Here is a 27,067-nt window from a genome sequence, read left to right as displayed (position 1 = left end):
AAAAGAGTTTTCACAGCAGAAGGAAGTCACCAGTGGAGTGTCACAGGGAGAGCGTTAACACAAACCAGCCTGAAAAGCAAGATTAATAAGGAGGTGGCAAAGTTTACTTCCTGTACAGCTTCCTGTCATTAGCCAAGGCAAGGTGCAGAACTTGTACAGGCTAGTAAAATAGCAGATGACATGCAGGCTGGGTAAACGTTAAGTGACAATCTGAATTTTACATATTCAAGGCTGGGGTCCAGGTACTTAGGAATACAATCTTCAGGTTAAAAAAGTAATTTTACAGAAACATCGGCTCAGTGCTTGACAGTGGAATAAAAAACCTGAACTGTTTGTAATTATTAAGGAAAGGACGGAAAACAAACCAGGAAACCACTATCTTCTGCAAACCCAGAAACACGATTTTAAATACTGTGTGCAGTTCTTATCCCACAGAAATCAAAAAAGTTAGTAAAACTGAAAAGGATATGAAAAGGGTAATGGGGTGACTGAATGTATGAGTGGTTTCCATGAAAGAAATTACTAAGTAGACTGGGTATCTTCAACACAGAAAAGAGATAACAGAATCACAATAGTCACGGAGAAAAAAACTGAGAAACAATCTCCCATCTCTCCAATAAAAGAAACATGGACCATTCAATGAAATGAGCATTTCAGAATAAAAAAAGACACTATTTTTTGCATAATCCATAGTTAATGGTGAGACTCTTTGCCTCAGCTAGTTTTGGATGCTCAGAGGTTCTTTTGGGTTCAGAAAAAGCTATTTGAACAGGAATCTATTGAGAACTATTAAATATAAATACAGAAGAGTCCTTGACCTATAAATCAGTGAAAGCTGAGAGCACTTCTGGGGAGGCATCATTATATGGTTGATGATATGCCTACTTTTACACTAGTCCATAAGCATCTCCTGTTGCACACTGCCACAAAGTATACTGGTCCAACCTGGTACAGCAGGTCTTATGTTCTTGATTCTAGCTACGATCTTGACTTTGTTGACCACTTCAGCATTCCTGTTATCACGAGCATAAGGGACAGTTTGGGTCTTTGAGTCAGTTCTCTGCAATAAGCATCATTCATGAGATATGCATTTAGTGCTGAAGGGTTCAAGAAAATATTTCATACTCCCATATAGGAGACTATTTTCTCCAGGAATTTAATTTAGACCTTTGTAAAAAATAGGCAAATCAGAAAAACTACAATACATGACAGGAAGGGAACAGGGGAAAAAAAAAGTTGCCACCAGTGTCTCAAATACCTATAGTGCAGGGATGCAGTCAGATGAAACTACCCTAGAATGACCCTATAAAGAGGACTGTGCTCCCCTCTGCAAGATAACAAAACAAAACCAGATTCCCCAAATCCCAGACTGCAATAATTGCTGTCACTTCCTTTCTGACGTCCATTTTCCCAGTGCTTTCAAGCCTCCACTAGCTTCACACAAACTCTTCCAGAAGCACAGGAAAGGCACAATGGCTAAAGCTCTGCAGAGTTCAACATGTAGGTGGTCTGACTCGGAGAGGTCTAACTGGCCTATCCGTATTCATGATTTTGATCTAAAACCAAGGTCATAAGCATCTGTATGCCAATGTTTACACTGTGTTGAAATGTCTTTCTGTAGCTTTAAGCTCGGATGTTGTGTTTGCCTACAGTCTCGCTTCAAGATTGTTCTCTAAACATTGCTGAAAGACAAATACACAACTGGGGAGCTCCAAAGAACAACTGCAACACACACTCCCATTAATTGTACACAAAACCTTGCAAAACATCAAAACGCTACCTCCAACCTGTTAATTTGCTGTTACTTTATTATGAATGCACAAATAAACCAGACCAAACCAGAGCTATACAGCCAAGACAGCGCGTTCCTGACCCTGTGCCCAAGACTTCCTCAGAGGTGGCATGTGGGTTGGCACACGTCCACGCTAATGTGCTCACACAGCTTTTGGACTGGGCTTGTCCGTATTGGTAGTCAGGTCCTGACTTATTTGACTCGCAGTGAACCCACAGAGATGCACACAGTTGCCCAATATCTCTCTGTCTCCACCAAATCTTACACAGGATCACATCCCTAGTAGAAGCTTTGTAATTCTGCCTGCCCTGCAGTCATTCCCAGAAGGGAGGAACAGACGGACAATGCAGTTTCAGTTGTTTCTGCTCAGGTATCAGTGCATCCTGTGCCTTTTGGACAACGAGACGCAAAGGTTTAGGGAGGCGTTGGTGGGGGGAAACAGTTTGTGTCCCTCCTCTTACTGACCCTCAATTTGTCACCAGTGGCCAAGACATGCCTATGATGAAGTGGCCAAATCCACTGCGGTGTTGAGGCTGAAGCACAAGGAGATGATGAGGTCAACTTTTGCCCTCCTCCACCAGACAGAGGTGCAGAAATCTCCAGCCTAGCATGCTGCACTTCCTCAAGGACGTGCAGAGGATCGCCCGTCCTGCAGCCCCACTGTTGTTTCCCCTGGCCAGCCACATCCATGGGAGGAAGCCAGACACTGTCCCTCCCCACTGCCGGCAAAGAAGGGAGGCAGAGGGCCACTCCGCTCTGGGGGAAGAGACAGCAACAAAACCATAAGGAAGCTGGCTGACACAGAAAAGGCTAGATAGCGGAGTGCAGGCTACAAAACTGACATCACAAATGCACGGTAATATACACTCCAAATCAATTTTATATCATTTGCCATCACAAGCAATTTGATTGCAGCCCCACCATGGCACCAGAATACTACCCACCACTAAGCTTTCTGGGAGCCAACCTAGTGGCAGAAGGCCACAGACTGAAAATGTTTTCACTTTGCACTACTGAAAAATATTTTCAATCTAAATTTATTCTTTTTTTTTTTTTTTTTTTAAAATAAAACCCCCCACAAACGCAAACTTACATCTGTTCTTAGCATAGACCTACCTTTAAAATTCCTTGTCAGCTGAGAAATAAAAACCCCCAAAGTTTCTCCATTGCTTGACAGGTCCTACAAAAAGGCCACCATGCTTAGCCTTCCATAATTTTACTGCTTTTCCCAAAGACATCACAGCTGCAACCATTTCATTTAAATGCTGTTATAATACAATGCTGCCTTTATATCACAGAACTAGCTAATAACCCCTCTCCCATTCACTTCTTTAATACCAACATAAGCATACTCTTCATTTCAGTTTGTGTCATTTCTTGCTGCTGCCAAATGCTGAATATTTTAATTGTATTTCTGATTCTGCCATTAGGAACTTTTATATTCCATTACAAAGAGACACTAAGACAGGAGATAAAACTGGTAACGAGTTTTATCAAATGAAGTCCTCAAAAAAAAAGTCCTGCTGCCTGCTGCAGTCTGAACACAGAGTATCATGTTTCCTGTTCTGGTTCAATTGCAGCTCTTCACAGTGATCTACAAAACAATAAGCAAAAATTGGATTTGTGCCCTTTCCCCCCCCCCCGGGTTTTTTGTTCAGTGCAAACTCTCACTTTCCTGGACCTGAAAGTAATGCCTGAAGTGCTCTTTTCAGTCCAAACATTTTCCTCGCTCTTAGCTGATGGAGCAAATCTTTGGCAACTTTTGTAGATATTTTGGTCCAGAACATTTCCCAGACACATGAAAGTTCTTCCTTTTAAAAATAATAACAATAACATCTGAATTTTAAAAATTTGTAAACACCACAATAAAACTTCTCTTCCCAAGAACAAGATTTTATAATCTACAGTGTCATAGTCCATCCAGGTCCCTCATGCTTCAGCTGCATGAGTATTTTGAGGAATTTCTGAAGCACGGGCATAAGCCTAAGCAGTTTCAGATGGCATGTCAAATATGACACTCTTATCTGGGCCCAAATTGGTTTAAGCTGGAGGTGAACATGCTTGAGTCCTTTTTGTGCCAATAATGCTGTAATTGCTGTTTTGTGATACAGTGATAGTATTAAATCTTATTTGAGTATTTAAAAACAAATAAAATCAGGCGAGTGAGTAGATGGCAGGGAGGCAGAGTACAGACAAAATCTGAAGTGTGTAGTTGAAAAAAAGTAATACAGAGATGCTTTTAGAAAACCTCCATTTTAAACTATCAACACATCCACCCAGTACATCAAACCTTCAAGTGCAGAAGTAACTCCTCCTTCCCCATACGCTGACGACTAGACAACACAACTCTGGACTCCAGGTGTAACTGAGTAGCAAAGCAGTAAAATACACTTTACTGTTTAAAAAAAAAAAAAAATCTTAACGTTTAAATCACATAATACCAAATCCATCTCTTAATTCCACTGACTTCAATTAAGTAACTGAATGCATGGGACCTCACAAGTCTAATAAAATATGATAAAGAATCCTGCTAGTCAGTTTCCATGAAACAAGGATCTTATGTATTGAAAGGTCTTGCAGTCTGTTGTAAAAGAGTATCAGACTGTAACCTCTCTATCTCAACAAATATCGAAGCACCTGAAAAATTCAAGTAGCGGATCAATTCTTGCTGTATGTACGGCGTATAAATTTCAAGAACTTTAACATGTCAAGTCAAAAGAACCTTTTAAAGTTTTTAAGTCGCCATTTCAAGTTATTTAGGACCCCCAAAGTACTGACGTCCCCCTCCCCCTCCCCAAAGCCACAGGCTGATAATGTGTGTGACAAAATATTTCGCAAAAGGAAAAAAGAAATGTCACTAAGTATCACATTCTCGGTTACATGCAAATTCTATTTAGGTGATCAAGTCATCTTGAAAGACAACATACTGGCAGGCAGCGCACATTTAAGCTTCACCAAAGGCACGTGATCATTAATCTCCTCCCTAGGGGATTTCACATAAAGCTGTCAATTTCTGCTTCCACCAGTAATGCTTATTTACTAAACCCTGGACTGGACTTCAAGCTATCGGTTTGAAAAGAAAACAACTTGTCTGCACAGCAAAGCACCATTTTGTCCTAGTTGTCTAGCAGGGACTCTTGATTTTTGCACTTTCAAGTTTGGGGTTTTTAGCAGCCAACTTAAATAAATAAATATAATCCTGCCCAAACCGAAACAAACCAACCAGGGAAGGCGGGCAGGCGGGACACACGTACGCACCAGTGCGGTTAACAGCCAGAAGCAGCATAACATACTTAAGACACACAAAGCAAATAACATTTGAACATTCATGCCAAGTGAGATTATGTGTTTGTATACCTCCCTTTCTCACACATGCACAAACCCACACATTACACAGCAAATAAATGTTCACAGAACAGAACAAAGACCCTTTGTTATTGTTCCATAACGTTTTGCAAAATCCCCTCCTTTGTCTAAAACTGAACTAATAGTGTTGCTCGAGCCCCGATGATCTAAATACACAAAGCTTGTACAGAGCAGGAATTTAGATTTCTTTTAGAACAACTGATAACATTAGAAAATACAGACAAGCTTTTCAAAACAGAAGCCTCAATTTCCAAGCATCTTTATTCAGCAAATTACAAAAAAAAAGAGAAGTAGTAAATACTGCAGCCATTCAAATGCAGACACTCCGAAAGGACACAATCGGAGCTTAAGGCTCATCACACCGAGCTGTGTTACAACAGAATTATCTTATGGTTACTTCCCTCCAGATAAAAGTCCTAATATCAATACAATTAAAAAGCCAGGTTAAATAAAAACAACCCCAAAATTTTCAAAACCCAGCAAGCTGTCTCTCTGCTTTTAATCCCCAGCACCATCAGAAGAATGTTAGCGTGAATGAAGGAAAAGTGCTTAAAAAAACCCCAAAACAAACAGCTTCACAATTAGAACTGAACTAAGTATCACACTAAATGGGATCGTTCATGTAGCACTTTAATGAGAAGCCTCTACAGCAGCCTCTCTTGACAGGCTGCCCTGACGTAGGTAATTATTTTGCAGGGCTTAACAGCATCCCTACAATGAACTGTAAAGCCAAGATACTCTGCTGACAAGGCATTCTCCTACCTGAAGCTTCATTTTCCAGCATGAATGCATGTGTGTATCCTCAGTGTAGCTTCCCCCGATTGCATGACTCCTGCTATCCAGAATAGAGAGACGGAGCTGTGTAAGCAGAGCTGCTGACTGCCCTACATTTGCCTGCAGAAAGTTGGTGCTGTACTTGCCTGGCTTGTTTAAGCCCCCTAAATAGAATACTAGCGTAGCTCAAACTAGACTAACTACTTCCTCCAGCTGATCCCAGTGAAATGAGCTTGTGATGAATAATGCATGAGAGCTGCTATGAACACGCTCCATTCCTTGCAGGAGCTGATGTCCACCTCTCCCCTCTTCCTGAAAGCAATCCCTAGCATTTTTTGTGCTATGAAGCGCAAAAATTCTCCCAATGTCCAAAGAGCAAGGAGGATGCTGCTCCCAGACCCATCTTCTCTCCTCTACTCATTAGTCAAACCAATAGATCCTGTGATTTACTTTTTTTTTTTTAAAGATAAAAATACACAGCTATAAGTCAAAGAAAGCATGAAAAGCACAGAGCTGTATCTCTGGACTACATAATATTAGTAAATTCAGTTGCTTAGTAATTAATTTTTCTTATTCTTAAGGGCTGTGATTCAAGAGAAGCTGTATAAAGATGAACACTGAAGACAGAGTAAGAATGTGACAGACCAGAAAATAATACAGCACAAAGAAGGTGGAAAAAAAAAAATGCTTGCTGTAACTGGCAAGTTCAGTTGACTGTTTACAGAGAAATGAGATTGCTCAGGAGAACTTAGTGGGTGGAAGAATATGGGGGATAAATTCACACGCTTCTTCTCTTTGGCAATAAATTCCACTGTGTCAGTACAACTTTGCAAGCTAACTACAAAAATCACTTACTTTCAGATATTCTTCCGAAGAGTGACAAACACAGGACTAATCTGAAAGTACTTTATTTGTAAGTGCAATTACTGCAACAGGCAAATGGCAATGCACGCCACTTGCGGATTCAGTTCTGTTTCTCAGAATTGTTTTGCTTTGATTTCATTGTTAATACACAACAAATTATTTGGCATCTCTTTATCAGTTACCTGCTGCAATCCAAGTGACATGGCTGTCCAAACACAACTGACAAGGCCCTCACAAGCCGTTAGCTTCCTGTAAAGGAAATGTAGCTTTAATGTACCATTCACAATAAGAGAGTGTGTGCAGCTTCCTAAATCCTGAACCTCTTCAGTTTGGGCGTAACGTAACTCTCTAGACATCTCTGAGGTCGCATTTCTTGGGCCACATCACAACTCAGAGACAGTCCCTGCTTTCTACCCTGCCTCAGGTGACTTATGCAGAAAATGAGAGATAAAAGGTGAAGACAAGTGAGAGAGACAAAAGAGAAAAGGATATTCAACACACTAGAGTCACGTAGTGCTCAGTCATGACTGGTTGTTACTTTTCAAGGACTCTCTCACTTCTGCTAAGTGTGATCCTCCTGCAAGGACCAAAGCTAACCTTAGGACTTCCCAGACAACTTTATCCAGACAGTTGCAGTTACTGTCATGCTTTCCCTGGGATACCCTCTGATCCCGGGAATCATGTATGCACCACAAAGCAGAAGAGAGGATTTCCTTTCCCTGCAGTTTTTTCCAAACCAACTCCATCTTCTCACCCTCATCAGTTCCCTGCCACATCCACTTTTAAACTGAGGTTTTCAGATGACTGCACCCCATTCAAAAGTCAGTTTTACCACAAAATTACATGGTACAAATCTTGTGGCCAGGATCACGCTGTACAAACTTTGTTCCTCATATTCTCTCTCTCACTCATGGTCATGGACAACACTCTGAGCTAGAGGGACTTTTTGTCTCATCCACCACAGCTGGTCCCATATGCTGAGCACTCCGCATAACTCACTGTTTCTCCCTCCCCCCAGACTGAATATTCTTTTTTAAAAAGTCCAATACAATATCAAATCCACACAAACATTATCACACACCTAACAAAAGCTATGGAAATACTTCACTTATCAATAACCTATGGATAAACCTCAAGGAGGCAAAGGTTCTTAACACCTACAACCTGGGGCCTTAATGCCTTCTTCCAGCTCCTCCATCACAATTTAAAAAATGGGAACCAAGAAGCTCCCAGAGAAGCAGAGCTGCCCAAAGTGAGAAGGCAGGGGCTCTGCATAAACCCAGCCTTTTATACCATGAACTACAGTAAGTTACTACAAGGTAAGCAATCAGGCTAAATGAACATGATGTATGCAGGGAGGACTTTATAGAGAGATCTTCTGTTGATGCAAAGGAAGCCGAAAGGACTACACCTTGTTAGAGGAAACACAATCATATGGCATACTCAGATTCCACACTATAAACAAACAGTAGCAGATTAAACATCTGAAATGAATCATTTGGAGTGCAACACACTTAATAGTTTTGAAACAGGGTATGTTATGTTCATTTATATACAACCAACTTTATTTCAGAAACCCCAGTAAAAAGTAAATAATAAGGTGCAAGATTAGATCAATCAATGGCAAGGTTCAAAACTCATCTCAGCATTTTCATACCAGATGAGCTTCGGTTAAACATCAGAATACTCTTCCCTCTCCATGTCAGCCTTTCAGACTCTTGCATACCCTCAGAGCAGTGCCTCATTTTGGTGCATACAGGATTAGTGCGAACAAGCACTTTGCAAACAACATTTATGCCTTAGCTCAACCTGGGCAACTGCACTGCCATGAATTCACTCTCCAGATGTTTTCTTCAATATCTGGAAGACAGTGTCGAATTCTGTTTGTTTGTTTGTTTTTTCCCAGAGGCTCCAACTCTGAGGCTATTGAAAACAAATCACTGCAGCAGAGGGGGAAAAATCTGCCATAAACACACAGTTGTAAGGCTTCATATACAGGGAAGTACATATCTAGGCTCAGTTAAGAATTTCATGCAGCCCTTTGGATATTTACATTTTTCCTCTTAGTACTTTAGGAGGTTAGGTCAAAGGTTATGAAGGTTGGTTTCTAAATTCAATAGGTGCATTACTATCATTACGAAGAATTATGCAAACACAGCAAGCTGGAAGACAAATGTGGTTTAATTACATTCCGCACCAGTTTTATGTCAATGGACTCCCAGCAGAACTACATCTGCACGTGGCCCATGGGACCACTCCCATGACACCAGGTGTTACGAGTAAGTTTCTGGGAGAAGCAAACCAGAACACAAACAGATGAGCATGAGAGTAATTAAATGCCTTTTATTATTTCAGACAATTCTTTCAGTTGGGTATTCAATTTAAAACATAACATGAGAGAATTAAAGCATATCTGCCTTCTAAAAGGGGTCCTTCATAGGGATTTAAATTAAAAAAATAGTGTTTCCCTAACTTTTTAAAGAACAATGAACTCACTTGGTTTCTGAATCCATCCATTCATTTAATTTAGCACACAGAGTTTGTGTTTCTTAAAACCTTAGCATCTGAAATTACCGGATTTGCACCAAAACGCCCTGATTGTCCATTTAAAAAACACCCACCCATACACAAATACCCCAATTTCCACGTATCACAGCTTCAGAGGAAAAAATCACAACATTGGAAAAATGGATATGGAAAGTCTAAAGCTAGGTAGCAAACTCCAAAGTAACATGAGTTCACAGATTTTTTTTTTTTTAAGTGACGTGATATTTGACTACTGAGGGTTAATATACTCTTGAGTCTTGCATCCTCAAAATAAAGCAATTTGGTGGGTTCTTTTCCCAAATATTAAATATGTAATTATTTAATCAAATATTGGAATTTAACCAATATGTTAATTCTTATGTTTATGAGGCTAAAAAGAGCAGTTTAAAAATTAAAAGTGTTCTGCTGAACAGCTTTATACTTCATTAAAGTGAACAGCATTTTGTAGCATTCTCCTGTATGCCTGAACAATCATGTTGCCACTGAAATGAAGAGATGCAGGAGAGGCCTCGCCACAGCAAGAATTGTGCACAGCAAAATCATCTTTCATTCATGCGCACTTATTAGGTGAAACTTGAAATAACGTGTGTGGCGTCAGCTCACAGACACATTACTTCATTACATGCTTATGCTAGGGGCCAAGCTGAATCATTTTGGTTAAGTATTTAGCTACTAGCTGGCCAGTTAATTTTACAGTCAAATTTTGTACAGACTATTTAATTTTTCCCATTTTTAAATAACTACAGCCTCCTGGGGAAATTCTCCAGTAGACCATCTGCTCATTTCCTATAAATCCTCCTTTCAGACCTTACGCAAATTTCTGAGCTGCCAATCAGAACTACTTTGATGTCTGGCTGAAAAAAAACCCTCAACTATTCTGAACTGAAACCTGCAGCACAAAAAAAAATTAGTTATCCCCGATCAGTAAAATAACAATAGCAAAGCGGGTCATTTTTTTGCAGCACATCTCAAGCAGCAGATACACCCTCAGTGGGATAAGCACTTACAGTCCTGCCTGGCCACAGGTAAGGAAAGGACAGTCACAATCCAGGGACAATTTATCTCACATTTTTAGCTTATTATATTCTCTCCCAAGTTTCTGCGTGCCCAAGCACCTTGTTTGTGACCATCTCAGTCTGCACTGATGGGGAACAGGTGATGGATGTTTCCCAGGTCGAACCCCAAAGGAGGGTGGAAGGAAGCAAGAAGCGATTTGGATGGCAAAAGTGTAATGAGGGAAAGATGGGATAAGGAGATGTCAACTACCAAGCAGTGTTTCCTGTCTGTGAATTTGCATAAGCATGCTTGTGCAAGTGTTGCATTGCTCCTCTCTGGCTTGTGAAATGCTGCCGGGTGTGCAGATCCAACATTACACTAGACTTTTTTGAAATAAACAAGGCTGGAGGGAGTTTCAGCAATGAGGAACATGCTGAAGGAGCTAACAGACTTTGATCCAGCAGATGTTTCTCTGAGCCTATGTGAATTTCACAATGGAAAAAATAAGTGAGGATTTTGTATCTATTTTTAATGAAATTAGTGCAAGTATCCAAACTCTGTACCAAGCGTTAACAAATACCACATAACATCCCATGCTTCTATGGAAGAGGCAGAAAGACAGCAGTATCTGAAGGCAGGAGCTGACTTTTGGCTGCTGCCTGTGCCTATTCAAATACTTGTCACTGCAACAGTAAATTCACAATGCTGCAAAGCAATATAATGATGCTTACCCAAGTACCATGGGTGTCACTAATGCACCTACAAAACAAGAGTGAGATATAACAATATGGCCTGAAGAATTTTTCCAAAAAAGCATTACAAGATTGATTGCAGGAAAAAAACGCCACAACAAACCAACTCCACAAAAAGCACTTCAGATTAGAGAAAATTGGGTGATTGAACACGCAATGAAAAGGCCAAGCAACTAAGGGGCATATTGAGCTTCTTAAATGGTTTTATTTCCCCTCATATCTACAGTTTTGGCTCTTTGTTCTGCTTTTTGGCCACAGAAAATACAGCCAAGTTCAGAACAGTGGATTGCACACAGGTTCTCCCCAACAAAACCACACATGCAGGAACTAGTTAAGACACTTTCATAAACATTTAAGAAATCTAAGAAAAAAAACGTAAAAAAAACAGAACTTTGTTATAAAGAGGAACTGTTAGAGCTTCCTCAGAAGTTCCTCAAAAAAAAGAAAAAAAAACCCAAACAGATTCAAAACTCATGATGATAGCTAAATCCCATCTAAATATTGCACAAGAGGAATTAACCAGAAAGGATGCAACAGACATGAGGGTCAGGGCTGTGCATTAAACACCCGTCAAAATTCTGGTTATAAACCAGAACCTGAGATTTTATAGTTACTTTGTCATAATGACTGAACTGAAAAATAGCAGAGCCATAAAAATGGGTTGTTCTCATCTGCCTTCCTTTGCTCTGTAATCCACAAGATAGGTTTACTGCAGGTATTCAGGCAGAAGTCCTTCTTTAGTCTTACAGAAGGACTTCAACAATCTATACTTGCATTCCAGTTGGTTACCTACATCATCCTTGAGGACAGATGGCGCGGGGGCACCAGAGCCTGCCATCGAATTGCTGGCGGTGGAAGTGTGAGCAGAGAGACCTTGGCGGACATTTTCTGGAAGAGGATAAATCGTAAGAATGAATTTCAGAGGGGGCCAGAGGAAAGACACCTGGGTTTTGCTGGATGAGGTACTGGGGAATGGCGCTTTTAAAGTAGTTCCTTTAAACGAGTAGCTGTAGCACCAGAGGTAGGGAGAGGTCAAAGAGAAGTCTTTAAGGAACTGCAGGGCTCTCATAATGATTAGCCACCTGCTAGCTGCTTTACAGGTGGGCTTGTGTCACAAAGGTCAGACTGAAATCAACCAAGCTGCTAAAACATTTAGACCCAGATATCAGAACTTCTGAAAGCAAATATTTGGATCTGGAGATGATGTCTAGCACATTCAATACATATTCCTGATCTCTGCTGGGGGCAGTGGGAGGCTTCCTGTCATTCGGAGGCTGAGCAGCAGGGCTGGGCCCAGGCTAAAACTGGGAGTGCTTTCAGAAGATAAACAGCTGCCACCAGCCCTACTCAAAGTGAGACTGGGGGGAGTTCAATATGCTCATAAATCTACAAGCAACAGCAGTGCTCCCTGCTGTATCTACATTCAAAAGGAAACAGAGGTTTATAAATGATAAAGCAAAAAAATCAACAAAAAACAAACAAACAAAACCCCCCCCAAAAACAAAACAGCGTGCCATTGACAAGATACAGCAGGAATCAAAGCTCTGAGGTGGACAACACAGCCCAGCCACGCAGGTTGTCTCTCTCTCCCTAGCTGCATTCATGCGAAAGGCCCAGTTTCCAATGGAAACTGCAAGCTCCTATACTTCAGTCAGTTCATTCTAGTAACTATTAGAAAGCATCTTTCAAAATGGCATTACTTATTCAGGCTCCAAACCACACAAAACAAATGGTGTAAAAGAAAGCCCTAATACCTGGGTGTATTACCCACTCCTGAAATTCTCCACGCTAACTCTTGCAAAAGAAACATCCCTCACATCAGCTGAGCTCAGGATATGACCAGGAGAAAGAGCTGTCTTGCTGCAGACATGCTTGTCCCATCTGAGGTTGTTTTTGACAGCCTATTGTCTCCTATTAACATTTCCCTAGTAGTCTGTTTTAGCTCAACAAAACTCCCACCTTTACCATGTCTGATATAGTGGAACATTCCCTTTTATTTTGTTTCCCAAATGTTTCCATCTAACAATGGAACAAATGACACTGATAGAAAACATGTTAAATGGTGAAGATCTGACTCCTGACAGATCCGAAGTTGGCCTTGTCAACAGAGAATCAAATGAAGATGTTCCTGCTGGTTCCACAAGATCAGTGCTAAGCCAGGCCTTAGTCAATATTTTCAATAATCACCTGGAAATGAATTTAAAAAAAAAATAAATAGGAAGGTTGCTGCCAGTTACATTTACAGGTGACACAAAGTTAGCAGGGTAGTAAAAATGAGGCTTACAGCCGCTTCACAGACACTGAGCATCTGAAATTGATTTAGGGCAGAAAAAACCTATACTCAAACCGCATTTTATTTTCACCAAATCAAAGTGACACAGGCTGTAACTAAGTTATAGAGGCTTCAGCCTGTAAAGCAGGAGTTCAGTAAAGGATTTAGGAAGTTGTGGTGAAGCGACAACTGGAGATGAGAACCTGAATGGGGTTTGAGAACAGGATCAATGCCATTCACCCCTGCATTATAGCAAGTAGAGATCAGTATTCCCTCTCAAGTCCAGCATTGCCAAGTAGGTGCTGGAAAACTGAGGGAGGACAACAACTTCAACACCAAACCCCTAAAAGCAAGAGCAGCACAGCTTGCCTTGTAATTAAGATACTTGCATCTCCAATGTCCCAATATTTCCTTTCAAATAGAAGGAGAAGGGGCTGAAAAGGATCTCTCTTTCCACCCCTCACTCCCCCCCGCCCCCAACATTTTAAAGGCTGTAGGAAACACCCTCCTGGGAGAGATTAAAGAATTTTACCTGTAACTCTATCTAAAAAGTGGATTGCCTAACTTGCTTGTAACACATTGATAGGTCCAAAATCACAATTTAAGACCCTGCTTCAATTAACGGAGAGTCACCAACAATTGGCAGCTGAAGCCAGAAAACCTCAAAATTAAAAAATAAAAGTTGGGTGTGGTTTCTGTAAACTGTGATGGTGGCTGGCATGGGAACAAACTACCAAGTAAGACAGAAGATATACTCTTCATCTTCAAGTCAAGGCTGGAGCCTAAAGTGCCTCCTCCAAATACCAGGAGTTATGTGTTCAATGTACATTGCATCTCGTTACCCCTAGGTAACCAAATGCAATGTACATAGGTCATCACAAGTCAGATGCGGCCATGCCTGCTGGCCTTCCATGTCACAAACTTCAAAGGAGTCATTAAAATAAAACCAGCCATTCTCAACCAGACTGATGGGAAAGGGTTTGGGGGTGGGAGCTGCTGCTTTCATGCTGCTGACTTCAGTTAGGAACCAGGACAATCAGCCTTTTATTACCAGTGCATAGAAATACATGAATAGATATTTATTTTAGATAGCTATGTTCTGCTTTGTGTATTAAAAAATTACAGACAAAATAGCTGGGTTTTTTTTTTTTTTTTAATTTAATCTTTACTCCAACATGACTTTGCCTCTTCTGCAGGAACTTCATCATCTGATGATATAGATTTTTTAACTTGGGAATTTGAAGCAATATAAGTCCAATAGTCAAGGTTTTTTTGTATTAATCACAGAAGAGAACCAGTTCAATTCTATTCCCAGCTGTAAGGGGGGCAGAATATCTTGTATTAGTTTAAGCACAAATTAATGTTGGCAGTACCCAGTGGCCCTAATTTGCAAATGTTTCCATTAAGTGTTTCCCTTTTAAGTGTTTAACTTAAAACAACTATGGTTTAAAGTTTACAGGTACGCAGTAGCTGTGCTTCCCTTTTCCCAAATGTCCCAACCTTGGTGTCTGAAAACAGAAACATCCTATTTAGGGGTCATTTCCACATTTCTGCTGGTGGATATTTCAGTAACTCCAGTGCCTCCGCAGTACCTGATGCTTGTCGGCAGCCAAAGGGGAAGTCACACTGCAGCATTTCATTGAAATGAAGCTGTTCAACTGCTGTTATATCAACCAGCTCAGAGAAATTGAGATGTAAAAATTAGTCAGTGTTTCACTTGATTGCATAGGAGCCTGCCTTGCAATCTTTACCCAAATAATACACTTTCAGCCATCTGCATTACAAAGAGGACTGCGGGGAAAAAAACCTCAACAACTCTTTCCTATTCTCTGGGATCAACCAAATGTTTTCACTGTTGTTATGCATAAAAACTGAAGCCAAAAAATATCACATAAGCCACTTGCTGAGGGAAACAGACAGTGATGTTTCAAACTGAACAATCCAGAAACCACCTCCTCTGGCATCTACTGCTTGGGAATAGTTACTAGGAAGAGGCAGGCGGATGATGGCCAGAAAAAATTTTACGACTGACGTGGGGTTTGTGCATCCAGTCACAGCTGACCAGAACATTTCCTGTTCTGAAACTTTCCATTCAGGAAAAGCTACCAATACATGTTACAAGGCTATTCCTTACCAATTGAAAGGAAAAATAAAAATCAATTGATTAATTCGTATTCAAAAAAGACAGAAGTAGCCCTGACAACTTTTAAACCATCCTTTTTTAGGCTCCTCTCTCTAAATCTTAGGAAAAGGATAGTCTCATACTTCTTTTAAGAATTTGAAGCCAATTCATAATTCTGATCAACATGCAGTTGTGGGATTTAAAATATAGTGTAGAAAGAGAAAAGAAAAGCTAAAGAATCAAAAAAAGTATTGTAGACTAGTCACTTCTATAGGCTGTATGGTAAAGTCTGGGATCAACATACACTGCAGAGGTTGATACGACACAACATCTCTTGTGTGACATCTATCCCTGTGGGGCTTCAGAGGACTTACAGACATCCCTACTTGTATCTGCCCTAGAAAGACAGTATTGAACTATGGAACTACAACTTTCCACTATATACAACTCCTCCCCGAACACTAGAAGACATGCAAAGATCTGTCTCTTGCTTCTAGCAAGCATCTTTTTCTCAGTCTAAGAGAGGTTAACATCCCACATACAGGGAAGCAGAAATCTAGCATGGGAGACGCTTTACAATAGCTCAAATTTGATAGCCAGCTCTGAAATGAGTCCTGGTACTGGCTGAAAAGCTGTCCTGAAACAGCATGAAAATAAGAAGGGACAGCATGGGATGCCATTCTTCTAACTCATTTATTGTTTTCCTAGCCACAAAGTACAGAAGAAGGGATAGTATATTGGCTCAGAAAATCCTTGTTGAAAGAATAACCTGCCTCCGCGCAGATTTGCAGTATAACATAGGCAAGCTTTTAATGTCCACTTTTGACAGCTCTGTAGGAACTCATCAATTAATTAAATGACTAATACAAAGCTCCATTAGCAAAAGAAAGATCAACTACTTTGTTGGAAAAGATTTCCATGACTAATGTAAGTTCAAGGAAAAAAGTCCAGGCCTGACTATCAGCGTATGTGCTTCTACCACACACAACCTCTCCTTTTTTGCGCTCATTTCTTCACCAGCCTCATGAATCAGATCTGCTTTACTCATATTTATAGGAAACACAGCCAACTAATCAGCATCCTCAGGAACCACAGTCTCAGGTGCGCTGGGGTATTTCTAGTATTTATTCCAGGTTCTTACTTACCTGTAGACTCAAGTCTACCGCATCAGTTGCTGAAATGGATCTTTCCTCCCCATTGACAAGATCTCTGTGTTTGTTTGCAATAAGAACATGGTATGGAGCAGTTACAAAACCACAACAGAATCACAATCAAAAGACAACTGTTGGTCCTATGCTCTGTAGACTGGGTGATATACTCTCCAATGTTACAACATATTATCTAAAGGAAAAAAATTGGCACAAACAATGTGCTAAAGAGCCATTAAATAACAAACAGAATATATACACCTTCCCCACCACCACCTTTTTTTCTTGAATAATGAGCTTGAAGGTGAAAGTGAAGGCAAAAGAAGTCTTTTGGCTTTTATATGAAGATACTGTAGATCTCTAAATCATCTCATATTGGAAGCACGTGAGTCAAGAACAGGTAACAACTACAAATGTCTAATTATGAGCTAATACAAGAACATCAAGCAGCAAGTAATTTTTCACACCTAAGTAATTTATAGTGTACTTTTAAAATAAAAATGAAGCCAAAAATTCCTTCAAAAACCCCACAGGTTCACTGAGTTATTAAGTACAACATACTTAACTAAATGAACAGAACCACACACTAGTTCCAGTTAACACAGAGAGTGAATTTGACTTGAGAGTTAGGAAAAAATCTGATTGACTTTTTAGAAATAAATAGCCATAAATACTTCTACGTCTGTGAGGTCTGGAGTAGTGACTTTCCAAGGTATAAGTACTTAAGAGTAGGAAACGCAATTATCCTTCAAGGCAGTAAGGCACACTGGAAATCTGTGTCTCCAAATACAACTTTAATATAGACTCAAGTAGGTTACATAAAAAATTTAGATATACATCCCATTCCTTTACTATAAAGGTCCCTGAAAAACCTAAGCATAAAATACAAACTTATTACTGAAAATGTTCTAGTGTTAAAAGCATAGCAAAAACTGTTTCCATGCTCACAGATTCTGAGTATATGAATATCTGTGCTAAACATGCACACTTGCAGTTACAGTGACAGATGCATAATATGCATGCAAAGCATTTAGTGACATGGTCCCAGACTCTTGCCTCCAGGAATACTGGATGCTGCACCCTTAAAGAACATGATGGAAACACACAGCATTCACTTTGCACCAGGGTGAAGCCAAATGCTGCAGAGTGAGGACAATCCTCTCCCTGACCCACACAGCCACCTGCTGTTAGGTCCACAAGGAATCAGATGCAGTCTACATTCAAGCATATGAAAAAATTATAAATGGGCCAATTCTACTCATTTGCATCAACATCAAAGTAGTGCTTATTTACAGGAAGAGAGAACTGGGTTGTAAATAAACTGCCACAAACAGGTGATCTCATTCTTCCCTTTGTCTTCGAAGACGTCAAAATTCAGTTATTGACTCCTAGAAAACAAAATCCTGAATTTCAGCCCTGACCTCATTGAACACCCATTTGGACTTGCTCAGTGATAAAAGTGTGCTTTGACTTGTGGCTGTCATGAAAAATTTCCATAAGCAACTTCCTAAAACAGGAGCAAAGCCTGCTACCAAAGAGAAGCATGCTCAGTAGCAGATGACAGACCATCACTTCTGGGCCAAGAGAAGCTGAATGGATTCCAAAGGTGGATTTTTCTTCTAGGTGTGAGGACTATTGACTCAGAAGGCTGTTCTCCTAAGGGCTTAGATTTCAGCAAAGCACGGAGGAACAATTTCTAAAGAATTACTTCCCCCCAACCCTGTCAAGAATTCTTCATAAATGGCAAAAAGGCCAAGCAGAATTACTTAAGTTCAGGGGTGCAAATCTAAGCCTATATATAACTTCTCAGAAGTTAAATCTTTAAACTGCTGGGGTGCAGGGTTTAAAGGGAAATCACCAACTTGAAAGCTAGACACAGTTTTAAAAAACACTGAAGTTCAAGAACTTTAAGGGCACCACAGCACGCCTCCCTGGCAGAATTGTTAGTCTTTGTTCTTCTCTCAAAAAAACCCTAAACAAAACAAAGAAAAGCCCAAAACAACCCAAAACCCAACATACTTTAAGTATTTCACCAGGTAAAGCAACACACCTGTCTGAAAGAGCAAACCAACAGAGTCACTTACTATGCATCAATGCATGAGGCAAAACAGGAGGGAAAACCCCTGTACTTCTAGTGTCTCATTTATAGAAATTACCTTTACTAAACAAAGAACTTTAAAAATCAGTTTGCAGGAACCTGACAACATCATTTTAAAGAAACAGAGTAGCCACTGGATGATGAAACTCACTGCAAAGTACGATTAGGGCCTTGATTCATGTCTTTGTAGCGCTGTGATGATTTCGGCAGCACTCTGCACAGACAGAGATATTTATAGGCACATATAGCTCACTGTGAGTTCACGGCTGACATGCGCTTCTTGTTAGAAAGCAAACAACCAAACATGTTTTTGCCAGAGAAGAAAGTATACACACTCTAAAATCATGAGCTCAGATCCAGGACTCCCTTTACAGAAAGCCATTGCACATTAACGTACACCAGGAACATCAACAGACGTGCAAAACACTACTACCAAAACATACTCGGCTATCACATAATGAAACAGCACCAGCAGTTCTTTTAGAAAACTGTATTTTTCAAAGAATGACTCTCAGCTTGTCCACGTGAACTGCTAGTGAAAGCTACACAAAGACTGTGTTAATATCAGAAAGATGGTTTAAAATTTCATGTTAATGCAACAGCTACAGATCACAGTAATTAACTCTTAAGTTTCTGGTCTTGACGCACCAAAGCAAGGCATTCACATGCAATAAGCAGACAAAAATCAAAACAGAGATTGTATATAAATGAGTCTGCTTACAAGCAAACAGCAAAACCTGAAACTTCCAAAGTTTCTTGTCTGAAGCATCACTACATAAAACTCTGCTGCTGTATCAACTGCTGCTAGTTTTTATAATGTTTACTGTATTTTAAGAGAAAGGGGTTTCTCCTCTTCTCCTTCAAATCCCTTTCAGAAATTACTTCCTGCAGTTTGCCTTTCATAATTCATCTCCACTCAGAAGCCATCTGCTCCTTTCCTCACACACGTTGTACACACTCCAAGACAAACACAATGCAGAATCAGACGGCGTAATCTGACTTTTTTTTTGTTAGAACTGCTCAAGCAGGAGCAGCTCCCTCCCATCCCGTCCCCTCCCTCCTCTCTTCCCCCTTCACTGGGGTTTGCTGGGAAGCAGCATGCTCTAGCTTCCAAGACAGGTTCGAGAGGACCAGTTTCCCATCCTGCACTGAAGCACAAAAAGAGCTGAATGGATTTGGGAAGGTCACAGCATTTTGCACGTTCAGGATGATAGAGATCAAGCAATGCCCACCTGCAGGAGGAAGACCCCTCTGCTCTCCATGCACCTCGTGCCCACCACATTCTGCAGCAGAGCTTTGGGCCAGTGGGACTCTGGCAAAGCAGTCATCTGAAAGGATCTAGTGACAAATACTTCCAGCTGCTCAGCTTTTATCCATACATCTGAAGCCCTTCACAAGGCTAGCCAGCACTGCTAGCCCTCTTTCACAGATGGGAGAAAGGATAGAACAGGCACTCAAGGACTTGCCCAACAACATCTAGAAGGGCAGTAAGAGACAAACAAATCCCAAAATCCAGACCGCTGGTTTAATCCAGGCCTGGCTGCACTTTGTGTGCTTCTTGCCAGTTTTGCAGGTACCACACAGAAGGGGAGGTTAGTGGTGCTCCAGGAACGCGGGAAAGAAGAAAGCCTTGCAGCTGGCAAGGTGCAGGGACAGCGGCAACTGCCCATGGGGAGAAAGCAGGCAGGGCAGGCAAGGGCAGGAGCACCTCAGGCACTCACACCACTGCCAGACATCAAGAGGTTTATAGGAGTAAAGAAACAGGCAATGCCCTGTGAAAGCACGTTTGCAGGGGCACCCGACAGCAACTGCAAAGTGCTGTGCCCAGGAAGTGTTTGATGCAACTAACAGTTAAGTTTCTTGACAAGCACAAGAATAACTCTCCTAATAACAAAAAGGAGAGATCACAAGCAAGGTGGTGTTCAAGCGTGTAGAAATGCATGCATGAAGAAGAGAGAGCCCTTTGGGGTGAAGCAGTTTCTCAAGCAATTTTCCTATTTATTTAGTGCTCCTCACTAGACTGTTTACATGCTGAAGATAATTGGAGTGGGAGTACGTACAGGCACCTGCTCCTACACAGACATGTACCAGAATGTCTGTTTTAGTATAGAAATCAGAAATGGAAACACTATGCTCTCAGCACAACAGCATCGCTGCAGGGATACAATTCGGAAGGATGTTACAACCACCTTGGTCACCTGGTATATTCTCAAATGATGAAGTCTGGGAAATATTTCTACCTGCTCCCAGACTGAAGAAACGAAAGCATTTTCACTGCAGCTCTTCAGGGGTGCTTCTGTCACAGGTTGTCTGCTCTGTGAAAGAACTGTCTATTTGCAGCTTTTTAAAAAGTGGGAAGTGTGACATCAGTATTTTCTGAGAAACGTTTTATGATCCATTGAAAAACACACTAAGTGAAAGCCAAGATTTGAATTGTCAGGAAAGGACTTTGCAATTCCCACTTTGAGGCTAAGCCTATAAGCAGTACAGCAGGAGACACATTCTTTTTCCCACAGAAGCGTTAAAAGGATACTCAGACAAAAAAATCTTCCATAGTTAACTAGTTTCTAAACAAAGCAGATTTTAAAAAGGAAAAATGCCAGGCCCAGTGTTAATATATGACATAGCTACACATAAACACACAAATCTCAGTATAAAAATAAGAGGTGAAATTCTCAAAGGGTTTGCAGCCTGGCTGCTTAATGAATTATTTGGTTCAATGGGCAAGCAAAACGAAACATACACACAGAGCCTTACAAATGCCCGAGTATTTGGATCAAGTTCAGCCAGTCAGAGCCCACGTTCACAACTCAAAGTCCAAAAAGTGAATGGAAAAGGTCACAGAGTGCTTCTGCACCTTAAAAACAATTTAATAGCTCTCAAAGTGTCATGCTGGATTCAATAACGTAAAGCATGCACCTTTATATTGCGCTACTGATCCATGACTAAAACTTCTTGCAAATGCATCTATTGCTTATTTTTTTTCCCCTTTTTCTTCAAGTCCTGCTTTTCCAGTGAGACATGGCTGATTTGAATCAATAGGCCATAGTGCTGTTTCTTGCTATAGGGTGCAAGAGATCATCACGAAGGCAGAATAAATTTAGCAAGATGCAGCACAATGTAATTCCCTCACCATAATTTCATCCAGACAAATTAGGTAGTCATACTATCTCGAAGATGACAGCTTTGAGAAGCACCTGAAGATGTTTGAGATGATCATAGCATATCTGCTGAGCACATAGCAGCCAGTAATACTACACAGCACTTGGAAAACAAGAAAATCGTTCCTCTAGAACAGAGGACAGAAGGGAGTTTCGGTTGATCAAGTGGAATTGGCAAGTTTAAATTTGACTAGAACATTCATCTGCTTCTGTGATAAATGCTGCATGATCTTTGAAGATAACTCAGTATTACTTCCCAGGTCCGGGCCATTGAGAAGAAAGAGTACTGCACACCCCAAATGGCTTGCACCAACATCTCATGATCTCTCATTCAAACACTGATCCCGTCCATCCCTGATCTGCTTATGAGATCGGCAGAGATCACAGCACAGGAGACCATGGTTGGGAAGTTACTCACACATTTCTAGAAGACGAGTGTAAAAGCTATTGCTCAGGGAGCTTCACTCACTGCAGTAACACTTACTAAGAACTTGTGGTGCACATCAGTCTGCTTCAGCAAGTGAAGCACAAAGCCCTCAAACCAGTAATGCTGTAACAGAACAAAACCAGAGCAACACCTCAGCCACATGCTAGCATTGATTCCTCATTTCTGGTCCAAATCCTGAGAGCTGTTAGCTTTTGGGTACGTTACGAAACATCATTGCCAGTGTGTTACCCACCAAACAGAGGTGGGAGGGGGGTTGTACCATCTCGCAAACAATAGAGTGACTCTCCCTTAAATCAGGTAAGTATGAAGCTATTCCTAGTGAAGGATAAGTAAGAAGCTAATGATGGTTATTAATAGCCCTTAAAGCTAACAGTCTGAGTTAAACACAAGAGTAATAATCCCTTTATGACCTTCCCCATTTTTACTGGGTAAATGGACAGTTTCATGAAAGATTGCTGTTAACAACAGTTTTCAACTAGTTTAAATCTTGAAAATTACATTCACCTGAATCAGCATCTACAAAGCTCTGCTATTTATACATATCACTGAGGACTTAAAACAGAAATCACTGAATCATGGAATGGTTTGGGTTTGCCCCAGACTTCCACAGGCATTGAATCGACCGACATGTTAATCTGCCATGAGGCATGCCTAGTGACTATAGGTCACCCAGTTTGAGAAACTGGATTGTAATGATAAAGGTGGTAAGGATTTCTGTCTGTTCTTCACTGTTAGTCACAAATCATTAGCCCAGAAAACTTGCTTTTGTAGCAATGAAAACTATTACTAAAACCAGTCGAGCCTTAACCTGAAATACAAGAGCTACATCTTGACCAGAAGCGTGAAAGAGAAGAAATAGTAAGAGAACTGAACTGTTCAGCTTGAGAATTTTTCCTCTGCACCTCTACTGCAAATATGGATAATTAAACACATCCATAATGGCAAAAGATAACAGAACAGGATATAAAGCATCTTCCTTCTGGGGAATAGGACAAACACTGATCTTTCACAGGCTGGGGAAGCTCTCTAGGCACATTGCTACTTCATTTTCTGCTGCTATACTTCTTGAGCCTTTCCTCTGAAGAACTTCTTAAGACGCAGGATACCGGTACAGACAAGCCAAAGATCTAGTTTGAAACAGCAAGAACAAAAGCAAGATAAAATTTTATCTGCTAGTTGACACTCTGCCTTTGTTCATCTTGGCTTTGGCCAGAGCTTGGTAATAAACAGGGGAGATAGGTACGTGAATCTGCTCAATCTACACAGCACACACCTGGCAACGCACTTGGTCTGAGAACATAGCCTGGTATTACAAAGCAAATCGACATGTTTGTCTTTGAAGTAGTAATATTAGTTTTGATTGTGGTTTGGGGTCTGTTTGATTTTTGTTCAGATTGGCAAGTGGCTTTGTACAACTCAAAACATTTTAAAACCACAGTGTACACATTTGTTTGAGGTGTTTACTCTTGTTCCTACACAGAAAAGGTAAGGAGTGTTTCTATTACACAGTAAAGTTAAGGGAAAAAAATCATGGCACTTGAATCAAACTGTGAAATGTTGCATTTGCTCCTGAAAAACTATGACATGTTTTTGCAGAAATCCATGAGAACTGTGTCTAGGCCATCCACAACATGAAGAAGTAACTGCGAGCTGTGTTGCATAATGGAAGGTTATGCAACTGAAATACGAAAGTACTGAAGTTACTCTGACTTCGTATTGAAGTTATGAAACAGAAGTGCAAATGCCTTCTTTCTCAGTTTTACCTGGTGTCTTTCTCTTGTACAGCAGATGTTACCTAGGGCACAAAAATCACCTATAACCGCTCAGCAGATTTGCTCAGCATAGGATCAAGCTCACTCTGCATGCTGCTCTTTATCTTGCAGTGATTTCTATCTCAAACAGAAAATAGGCACTTCAAAGCGATTAAAAATATCGCAGTGATAATCTACAATTTCCTTCTCTTGCACCCTATCTCCCCTTTACTGTACATTTCAAATATAAGCAAAACTCATAGCCATGGCCAGCGGTTTCTGATTGCACCCAAGAGTTCACAGGGACTCTGACCAGCAAGTAGCCTTGAATGTCCTAACTGATGCAATGCGAAAATTTAACTGTATTAGTCAAAGTCAGCATATTAAGATCCAGCATTAAAGGTTAACACCAGAAGCAATGCAGCTTGCAGGAGTGGGGAAGAGCGTACAAGAGCCAGGCTGTTGCTCACGTGCACAGGAGCAGCCACAGTGTTAGTACAGCTGTGTATCAAGGCCGGCCGGCAGTTTACCCAGCACTCCAGCTGTTCCAGTTGTGGTTTTGGCAGAATCCAGGACACTTGGGGGACAAATGAATATGCTGACAGAAACAGGAAGGGCAAGACTTGGTGAACATGAAGTGTTTCCAGGTTAGCCTAACCTATTGGTTGCCTAGTCCCAGTTCCCATTATTTCCTCTGCAATATTGCACATTTTTAAATAAATATTTGGTTCTGTTTCAAATGTCCCAAGGCATGCAAGTACAACAGCAGCCTGGCAAGGGAAACAATAATCAACATTTCAACTAGTTATCATGAAGGAAACACAGGGAAGGTTTGTTAACACTGAAGTCAATGTGTCAGAAATGAAGAACCAGTTTAGAAGGAGAGTTGGGACTCCCACTTCCAGGCTCATTCCACCGTCAGAGTTACCACAAGTTCTTCTGATCTGATTGGCCTCCAAATCCCCATCACCCCAGGGGAGGGTAGTTAATTCACAGCACTGCCCTGTATTTGTCAGAGGGGCTGTTTCACTCTCTCTCAGCACGTACAGTCTCTATATGGTCAGGGACCAAAGCAAAGAAACAGCAGAGCCATCTTACCTAAAGACCTGCCCAGATGGCAATAACGTGTGATGAGTGGGAAGTGAGAGATTCCACCAGACTCCTGAGACAATCTATTTTATGGCTTTAAAGCACCTCATCTGGGAAGATAACTTCTTGCTTAGTCCTGGCAACCAAAAGCAGCAGTGTGACAGTCTAATTAACTAATGGTTTAAGAATCTGAAGGGCTAGAATCCATTTTCAGATGGTACTAAGGAGAAGGCGCCAAAAAACAACAATGGGACAACTTATTTTTACTGACTCACCAGTGACTTCCGTAGGTGTAATTTGGATAGCTGCCAGGTGAGAAAAGTAGTCAGGGCAGATAATCCCATCAAATCAGAAGCACCTTCTTTTATCCTACCCAAAATTAGTCTCAGTGAAGCCCTTTCTCTAATATGTCAACGCCTTTCTAGTCCCTTATACTTAAACTACGCCCTATCTGTAATCAGTATCACCCTAGATGTCAGAATTAACCACTGCTGAGCAGTCCACAAAACAAGCCCTGCAGTTGTACCATAATGTGAATGTTCTCTTGACCTGACTTTATGTTAAAGCTAAAAACCCACAAAGAGGTTTCTGTGAAACTGACAGATAATATAAAATTCAATGCAGTACATTGTACACTAAGGCATCATGCACACTAAGGTCTTTGGGCTGGATCAGAGACACAGTCCACGCATAAATGAAGGTTGACATGTGAAGACTAGACACAGCATGCTATTAAAAATTGTTAAATAGCCTATTAATTAGATTCTGTTAGACTTATAATTCATTAGATACTTCAGATATTTTTGCATTCTGATTCTCATTAGCACTACAACAAACCACAAAAATGATTCCATTCACACACATGCTTACAAGTTAAGAACACAAATCATATCTACAGAAAACAGCACAGTAAATATATGTACAAATGGGTGTATATTTCCCTCCATGTGATATTAACAACCACAACATGGCTATTAGATGATGCCAAGAGCAAAGGAAACCAGGATGCATGGCTGCATACAGGGGTTCACACCCCATACTATTTTTCTTTCAGAAAGGTAAAATACAACTGTAACAGCTTCTGTGACAATGGTACTAGAGCCAAAATTTCTATCTGCCTTGAATTCTTATGCAAAACAGAAGGTCACAGGTTGCATTTTGCAGAAGTTACTCAACAAAAGTTTCCAGAATTTTGTGGCCAGCTGCTTTCAAATAGCAAATATGAGAATAAAGAAATAATGTGGTGACATTCACCTTCACTAAAATCAACAGACATCCAAGGAGTTGGGGCTTCAGAACAGAATCAGATCTGATTTGATAACCTGTATCTTTTTATATTTAGATAACTTCCTGTGAAAATCAAGCATATCTGACAGTACCTGTTCCTCTTTTTCTTTGGTCTTGCTCCTGGAGACTCTGGAAGAGGTAACATCCTGAGCTGGAATGACAGAAATTTGATGCAGTGGCATGTTCATCACACCGCCTTGTTTGGTCCTATCGTTCACAGGAAGGAGGCTTGAAGGCAGTGCTCATTCAGTGCCATTGTCAGGCCTTGCACCTAAAAAATAAAAATATTACCTCACATTAAAGTACATTGAAATACAATTATTTCTAAACCAAAGCTAAGCTATCAATTGGACCAAGATGCATTTATTTTCTCTGGATTCTGAATAGGAGAGAGTTTGGTGCACTAGCTGGGTGAGAAAAAGACATAGGAGTTTTAAACTAGTCTAGAACTAGACAGGTCAGAACACAATTTATGCGAATGAATGAATAAATAAATTATCAACCAGTACTGAAAGTGGTCTGAGAGCAGAGTCAGAGGGCAGGGATCACACTTGAGTCTGTGTGGATAGTGAGGGGGAGGAAGAGCAGCTCTCCAAGCTG

At 40.7% G+C, this 27,067-nt stretch overlaps 1 protein-coding gene across 3 annotated transcripts in view; it reads right to left on the bottom strand.

Annotated features, from left to right (window-relative positions):
• MARCHF8 (membrane associated ring-CH-type finger 8) overlaps positions 1-26,710 on the bottom strand; it is a 73,058-nt gene extending 46,348 nt beyond the window's left edge. For 2 of the 3 annotated variants that reach the window (XM_009960760.2, XM_009960761.2), the window contains exon 1: positions 26,560-26,710. In XM_009960760.2, coding sequence (XP_009959062.1) covers positions 26,560-26,655 — 96 coding nt within the window. In that variant the 5' untranslated portion in view covers positions 26,656-26,710. Of the gene's footprint in view, positions 1-5,920; positions 6,053-26,559 lie in introns of all 3 variants that reach the window. The other variant, XM_086466862.1, reaches the window with a different exon arrangement.
• Between the last annotated feature and the right edge of the window lie 357 nt (positions 26,711-27,067).

Source organism: Leptosomus discolor, chromosome 6 (genome assembly GCF_034619465.1).
Source record: "Leptosomus discolor isolate bLepDis1 chromosome 6, bLepDis1.hap2, whole genome shotgun sequence".
Lineage (NCBI taxonomy): Eukaryota > Metazoa > Chordata > Aves > Leptosomiformes > Leptosomidae > Leptosomus > Leptosomus discolor.
Note: the sequence above shows the minus strand (reverse complement) of the source record. Positions and strands in the feature narration are given on the sequence as shown.